Source organism: Epinephelus fuscoguttatus, linkage group LG3, assembly GCF_011397635.1.
Source record: "Epinephelus fuscoguttatus linkage group LG3, E.fuscoguttatus.final_Chr_v1".
Taxonomy (NCBI): Eukaryota; Metazoa; Chordata; class Actinopteri; order Perciformes; family Serranidae; genus Epinephelus; species Epinephelus fuscoguttatus.
Genome location: NC_064754.1, coordinates 48,183,593 through 48,192,057, shown reverse-complemented (window position 1 = coordinate 48,192,057; position 8,465 = coordinate 48,183,593). Strand labels below are relative to the sequence as shown.

General features: G+C 38.2%; 1 protein-coding gene across 1 annotated transcript; it reads right to left on the bottom strand.

Annotated features, from left to right (window-relative positions):
- Positions 1–495: 495 nt before the first annotated feature.
- Positions 496–7,690, bottom strand: LOC125886587 (uncharacterized). Its single transcript, XM_049572914.1, has 7 exons — positions 7,595–7,690; positions 7,395–7,493; positions 4,057–4,107; positions 3,407–3,574; positions 2,756–2,963; positions 1,688–1,847; positions 496–622 (listed from the first exon to the last, which is right to left on the bottom strand). The coding sequence occupies exons 1-6, from the start codon at positions 7,638–7,640 to the stop codon at positions 1,799–1,801; spliced, it is 621 nt and encodes a 206-aa protein (XP_049428871.1). The 5' UTR covers positions 7,641–7,690; the 3' UTR covers positions 496–622; positions 1,688–1,798.
- Positions 7,691–8,465: the final 775 nt, after the last annotated feature.

Here is an 8,465-nt window from a genome sequence, read left to right as displayed (position 1 = left end):
GGAAACAGCACTCTGGGACATGATGAATGCATGGTAAGTCAGAGTAACTCCTCCGGTTTTAAATGCAAAAAGAATTATTGCTCTATCTTATTTGGTTGCAATTCTACCGGCATTTAAAAATCAATATGCAAATGGGATCGCGGGTGCTCCTGCCAGTTTTAAAGGGTTAAAAGAGAGGCACCATTTGTGATACAGAAAAAGCCTGGCTTTACACTCAACATACCTTGCTAACACACTAATCTTGCTTCGTAGTACACCCCTTAAGTCAGCAAACCCACACAACTTCCCTCCAAACAAAAAACTAGACTGCATCATTGCACACATTCTTATCTGTTGTGTATTTCCTCATTTCAACTAGAATGCATGCAATACTAATCAAAAAATAGACCTAATGACAGAAAGAAAAGTCTCTCAATGTGCATCATAATTCACAAATATGCAATATCTGCTCACATTTTATCACAAATTGTATGGTGGGGGGTTGCATCTTTTTTTAAATGTGTTTTTCACCAAATCAAAACACTGACCAGACTCCTTCTGTGAGAAACATATCTCAGGGTATCTGAGATGCATAGATCAATGGTCTTCTGAAGGGTCTTGGGGTGGTTCCTCTGGCATGCCTCTAAAAATGAAGAGAGACAGAGAAAAATGGTTTAGAAAAGCAGAAAATTCAGAATAAAAATCAGAATATAAGCCAGTTCACCAAACTTGCTAGTGCATGCAGCGCAGCTGCACCCGCACCTGCACAAAATTGCTGTTATGCCAGGATTTGCACAAAAACTGGACTTGAACCGGAATGAAAATAGATCCCTCTGTGTTATGTTTGTTTAACACGCCAAGAATGATAATTGTAGAGTACTTCAAGTAACTGGATCAATAACTGAAGTATTTCAAGCTGTACTGTAAATAAAGTAACTGCAGTAGATGTAGAAAGTAGGATATTTGAAAATTAACCCGTTTAAATTGAAGAGCAACACAATTCTTTCTCAAACAAATTTAAAACACAGTAAGTAAGTTAAGTAGTAGTACCAACATGGTAACAGCATGAGCAGTGATGAAAGTTGTAAGTAGGTAGTTGTAGACGTCACTCATTCTTGTCTTAAAACTTAATCTGTCTTTTTTGTAAATGCTTTGTCTACACTGTTCATCATGGTCAATGTAAATCCAGTGCAAGCTTTGTTATGTCCTGCCTCCACTGGAACCATCAAGTCTCTGGCATTATCATATCTGGCATCATCTACGTAGATTGTGGCTTGCTCTCTCTCTTTCTGACACACACACACCATCAAGAAAATTACTGCATCAGTATATATCTCAAGGCAATTGAACTTGGTTGGCCAGTTGCGTTTGATTCAATTGCCTTGAGATAACTATGACATGGATGAATGAGAATATCCACAGGCATGCATCAGTACAGTGGATGTGCACTCTTAAAAGGAAAGGATAAGAGGATAACTGCTTATTTCAGTCCCAGCTCCTAACACACAAACCTCCATCTCACTTCAATTCCAATCACCAAGACATCAAAGCCAGACCGGCATGTAAACAAGAGGCTGGAGATCAACACACAGAGAGGGTGTGTCTTAATGCCTTCAATTTAAAAATGATGACTTCCGCTTATTGCCCCTTAAAGAGGTCTTTGCTGGGTCTCAAACAGTTAGTAGAAACCTTACAAAAACAAACTTACGGACAATGACGGGGTATATTCGCAGGTCCATGAATTTTTTTTTTGCCTCTCAGACCATTTAAGCGTAGGCTGACCAAAGGGCATTTGTTCCGATTTTTTGGAGGATCCTTCTCACTGTGTCCCCTGGAGCGGTACCTCCATAAAGACACAGGTAGTCGACCTAACAAGAGAAACAATGAAGAAGATGAATTAAGCTTTTAAAAGCATATTACCTATAACAATCTTCTGTTATTGCCTCAATCCGTATGGTTACATGCACAGTTATGTCAACCTAAAGTTATAGCTCGATTAGGACATTGAATTGGACTACTGTTGTTGTCCCAACATACATGCACAGTGAGAAAATTGATTGACAGAAATATCTCTGACTCTGCTACAGTAGGTGCATCACACTCTGACCATTGGACAAACAAGCACATGAGCAGCAGACTGCTGGCATAAGAAATTGTAAAACCATGGAGACCATTACAGCTCTGTATATTTCATACATACACTATGCCCTACTTTTGATATAAATGCAATGCATGCTATCCCTCGTGCTTATGTTGATATCTGAGAACATGTGGAGCATGCAGTCCTTTAAAAGTATCAATAACAATATCGTTAACATACCAGATCAATAAGCAGTATTGGTAAGAGTGGTAGTACTGTTACCCATCACATGCACAGTATAGCCAAATGCAAGTGGGTATTGAGAAGCAAAGTGCTACAACACTTTTACCCTCTGGTGCCCTTAAAAAAACTTTACCTTTAAGGACAAAAACATCCAGTGAAAACAACTGTTCCATATGTTGTAGATCAGCTCTTTCAATCAGCCTCAGTCCTTATCAAATCTGCAAAATATTCATTTTATTTTTTTTTAAATGGCAATTTAATAAAGGGTGTAACTTATTTTTGGTTTAAAAAAAAAAAAAAAAAAAAAAAAACAGCACAAAATGACTGATTTTCAGTATAACTCACTACATCTCATACCCGACCCGAGTCATTTTATACATATTTTTAGTACATACTAAATACATATAATAAAAGTACTGAATTCAGTACTCATCCCTACACACAGCAACATACCACTTTTTTTTGTAAGCGGTGTCAGTTAGGTTTTCACAAGCTTGTTCCAGTTCTTCAACAGTCTGTAGTTGCCTTGAAAGCTCCTCAATCTCCGGGTTTTGAGATTGCATATCTTTCACCAAAATGGACATGATGTTGGAGAGAGAACGTTCAATCCTGTCCAGCCTCATGAAAAGGCACCTCACATAGGATGGTATGGAGGAATCATCTAAAATACACAAATACACAAATCACTCATGACAAGTCACCTTTTGCAGTCCTCCTTTCTCCGACAACTTAGACTGGGCTCTAAATAAATATATATATTAAAGCTGAATGCCAAAAGTTTCAAATTTTTGATAAATAATCATTAGTGATGTGGACTTTGGGTAAAGGCATATAATGGAGCACCTAGAACAGTTCTTTTAATGTAATACAATTTACTGCAGCCTTTAAAAACAAGGGAAGGCAACAGAATATTACAATATATAAATATATATAGAGAGAGAGTATATTACACTAAATATAAGACAATATCAGTATCTACTCATCACAATATTGATATACTGCACAGGAATCAATCCTAAAGATTCATAGGTCCAGAAAATCCATGTTCCCGGATGCCATTGGTAGTTGAAAGGAGCAAGGAGCACAATCAAAAATCCAACTTACTTTCACAGCTTGAAGTTGCTGGAGTGCTGGTGTGGGAGGGATATGGAAAAATGGAATATGGATAAATAATATGGATAAAATAACCAAATAACCAAATCAAAGCTGTGTAGCTTTGAAACACATCCCTGGTTGGGGCTTCATCCAGTGTATTGGTTCTTATGAACAGCGCTTGGGGAAAAAAAAAAAAAAAGAACAAAGACCATAATCAATATATGCCTGATCACAATTTCTGTTGTTTGTAGGCTGCATACAAGCTTCTCTGAGTTTTGAAAATGTTGTTGACAGGTTGCTTTCTGAGTTCCAGGTGACAACCTTAATTGGTCAAGCTTTGACCTGACAACACTTCTCAGAGGAATACAACACAAAGCAGCCAGCAGAAAAGAGACTATAAATAAATGTACAAATTCGAGGCAACCTGCTGCAGCAGCCTTGGAGCCAAGCCACTACAGCATATTTATATCATATGGATATGTGGGTGTATTTTTAGATCCAGATGGCAATAGTTAAAGGATGATAGTTATAGTAATTTCAGAATACGAATAAAGTAATTCACTTTATTAATCCACAATATGAGGATTAATAAATAATAATAATACATATATATATGCATACATACATATATATGTGTGTGTGTAAAAGAGGCAACTTACTTGGAGTGTTCTGGTCTTCTGTCTGCGAAAATAATTCCATTGATGGCTGGACTAAAAAACAAGAAAGAAAGTTAGAGGGTCAATTTCTATTTTTACTTTCACTAGAGATACTGTTGAACATAGACTTGCCAAATCTTGTCATATTTTGTCAACTACTGATAGATAATTCTGTGGGGAGAGGAGTTTGCTGAAGAGAGGAGCTTCTTTCATTGAATGGAGTAGGCCTGGAGGATGCCATTCTGTTCCAGCTGAGATGAAGAGGTGTTTTTGTGTTTATCATGCTGCTGGTGCAAAGATGAAGGATTGGAAGTGAAGATAACTGTAGGTCCTTTCTGCTGCCAGTCATCATGGGAACAACCTGATCTCACAGAAATACGTGAAATGACCACGACCTCTTAACACCGCATTCCGTGGTGGCAGCACGTAATGGGTTGAAATTACGTGCTGCCACCACGAAAACAATGCCAGTGTAAAGTCAATTAGGGTCCTCTCCCGTGGTGGACATACGGATTCCCTGATTCAAACTAGGTTGACGTGATGTCTGTGAGATCAGGTTGCATGGGAAATGTCAACTCTCTGCCCAGCAAAAGTGATGGTCTGGAGATGTTGGTGAAGACTCAGAAAGTAGACATGTTTTCATATCATAACAACACTTGTGTACATCCCATCCATGAAGTTGTTGCTAGGATACTGTAGTGTAAATGTTAAAACCCTCGTCAGATATTAGACCATATAAACTGGAGAAGATACAAATAGTTATATAACCATGTTAGTGTGTAGACTCTTGCAAAAACTAATCCTGCATTCATGTGTAATATGCAATGTAACGGTGTGAACTTTTAGTGACATCTTAGTTGTGAACTCTTATTGACACACATAATCTATCACGCGAACTCTTATTGACACACATAACCTATCACGTGCTGTGTGATGTTATAATGCACTAACCTACACTCACATGATGTTGTGAACTTATAGTGACACTCATACAAGTTACCACATGCTGGGTGAAGAAGGTAGCACACTCACTTGATTGTACCGTTTAATGCACTTAAGAGTTCATATAAAGGTCACACACACACTCAAATGATTGTGTCACGAGGAACTGTAGTATGTGAGTCACCAGGAATGACATGTTTTTCTAAAAATAAGAGCACGAGGGACTGTAGCATGTGAGTCCCCACAGATCACATGATTTTTAAAAAATAGAATGAGAGCTATTCCGGAAATACTGGTGGCAGATTCCAGCTTGAGCCGGAATAACGGCAAAAGTCTGCCACCAGTAAAAACGGATCGAAATGGGAAGGACTACAGAAATGGGTGGAGATCTCTTCGACCTCCGCCAGCATATAATTCAGAGCGCTGAGAGCAGTTTTTCAGTCATCCTCCGGAGGCTGACTCGTGAGTTTGTCTGTGTTGTTGCCTGAGAACACAATAAACTCGATTGCACCAGATTCTGCCTATCTCCAGTGTTTTTGTACCTGCCAGCTGAACCTAAGATATTGAATTGACAACAGAAGACATTTTTTAAAGAAGCAAGGAAGACAGGGTCGGGAGCCGTCAGGCCCAATTCCAGGCCCCGATTTTTGTCACTTCAATACAGACTAAACATCCTGACGCACTTTATATTATTAGTATTATTATATTATTAATACATCAGGAGACTTCAGTCATGGAGGATGGAGAGATGTAGATCCTTCATACTACAGCCATCAGGCTTTTTTAATTCTTCAGCAAATAGTAGATGAGCTGCCAGACAACTGAATTTCCCTTTGGGGATTAATAAAGTAATTATTATTCTTTTTCAAGTAGGAAGACCTATGTCTTCCTAATCTTTTCTGACCTCTAAATGGTGTTATACTGTTGGATAACTGCATAAAATTATGCCAGTGTATAATAAATAATAAGATTTGTGCATCTAGAAGTAATCCCTACAGGAAGTTTTGGTAGACTTTTCATACTGTATTTTTCTCTTCACGGTAACACTGTGTCGGACTTCTCTATATGGACATGCTGCCCTATGCACTCTAGCCGGCCCACTCTGCTGTGCCCTGGCACAAGTCGGCAGTTACACTCTCTGTTTCCATGTTTACAGCAACTTTGATTGTGTGCAATGGCTCCAAGACGATAGATAGATATAGATATTGTTTATTGTCCTTTTGGAAATTTTCCTTGTGTCTGAAAAAAACAGAAAAAGATACATAAAACATTGCAATGAAGACACCACAACACAAACACTTGACACTGCAGACAAAACCCTCAGACAATTCATAACATTGGACATTACAATAAAGACAATTTAAACATCCATCCATGATTTTTAAAGTGTGAAGGAAAGTCAATTTTGTGTGGCTTACCTAAAGATATTCCTCTAACTGCCTGCAGCAACTCCTTGTATAATATGTATGTTAAACTCTTCAAAAAAAGTTTGATGACGTTTTTTCAGTCAGTCATTTCTCCACTGTAATAATACCAATTTTTGTTGTATTTTATGTCATTGGAAAGCCTGATTAGTCACCTTTACGAGGTATCACATGTAAGGATTGTGCATTTGTGGAATGAGCAACACAGCTAACCATGTGTGTGGCGCATGTGCACACGCTCAAGTGACCAACACAACCATGCTGGTTGACCTTTAGCAACTCCTGGCTGGTTAATGGGATGCCATTCCACAGCTAAATGTGACCAGGCTGGTGACCAGCATGAGGAGGAGATGCCAAACTGTGGCTGCACATGGATCTTCCACATGAGGTTCCTGACAGTGTAAAATGAAAGTGAAAAAATGGCCAATATGTGTTTTTTTTCCATATTACTGTGGGAAAGTGTAATCATGCACCAAGAAACTCAGAACAAGACTAAACACAAGCAGGAGAATATTGCAGGGGATTTTGGCAAATTTTTTGGGGGTGCTACACACACATTTAGCTGTGTTGCTCATTCCACGAATGCACAATCCTTTCATGTTGTACCTCATTGTAAAGGTGACTAATCAGGCTTTCAAATGATATAAAACACAACACCAGTTGGTACTATTACAGTGGAGATATGATTGACTGAAACGTTTCCAAACTTTTTTTTTTATAATATAATAAATAACAATTTTTGTCAGAACAGGTGATTACTGTGCCCAGACAATAGAAAGAAAAAGAAAATTTTACTTGTCCAATGGGACAAGTAGGTCAAAAAGTTAAGTTGTCCAGCCCTGACCTCCTGATAGTTTTAGGTAATAGGCTAGATTAAAAAAAAAAGATGAAAATAATTAAAATAAACACTTCAAACGGGATTATAGAGGAAGATTGACAGTCTAGCCCTAATGGTAGCCAGTACCATTTACTTACAAGAGGGCATTGTAGGCATCTGTGGCACTGAGGTACTGTCCTTCATGTTAGTTGCAGTCCTTTTCTTTCTTTTGACCACAGGCTCATCTATTTCAGTATCTAAAGGAGAGATATTCATGAGTCAGGTGTGAATATACAATGATGTAACTAGTGATAGATATTTTATTTTGGGGTGGAATGGTGCAATCGAGCAGTCTTACCAGAATCTTGGTACCATGCAGGAGCAACAACCTTCCTGCGAGACATTTCCTCTTCCTGGTCACTCTCCAAATTAGATGTGACTATTGCCTCTTTGACCTTTTCTCTGGCCTCTGCGTATGTGTCTATAAAATATAGGTGGAGATCAGAGTAAAGAGGATGATACCCAGATGAACTTTTTATATAGAAATACACATTTATACATAAGTACATTTACACCATGGTCTTTACAAATCTTCTTCTCTGATTGGCTGAGAGCTGTGCAACAAAAACGTTTAAGGCATATGTAGGTCGGCACAAGTATGCTGACTGTTCGAAATTCATCCACTACCCAACTTGTACCATAGCAAAATGTAACCTTAGTCCTTACATGCTAGTATGTATCCTCTGTGCGCAACCATGCTGCAGGCATGTAAAACAGATATCTTCCTGATGAAACTCGAGCTAAAGATTATTGAGTTTCCCCTTGGGGATGAATAAAGTTATTTGTATTCGTTATTCATATTCGTATTCATAAATATATCTTAATGTATTGATTTGAAAGATTAAAGTCTGTTTCCATAATGGACTTTATCAAGCCTACAGCTTTTCAGAATATCTTGTCACTGGGTGTAATCCTTGCATTATCGTCTTAACACCACAGGGAGACACTTGTAATACACAGGCTGCAACAAGTATTGTTAGCCTCCCTCAAGAGGTAAAATTAAGTTGGTAGACAAAGTGTCTGCTAGCTGACCTGTCCAATCCAAAGTAATGGTTAAGTCATCAATAGGTGAGAAACCAGTGTTTGATTTTAAAAAGGTTGATAACAAAATCTGTGTGTGTCACATGAAATCACATGAAAATATGATTCAGAGTGCAGAATGTTTTACA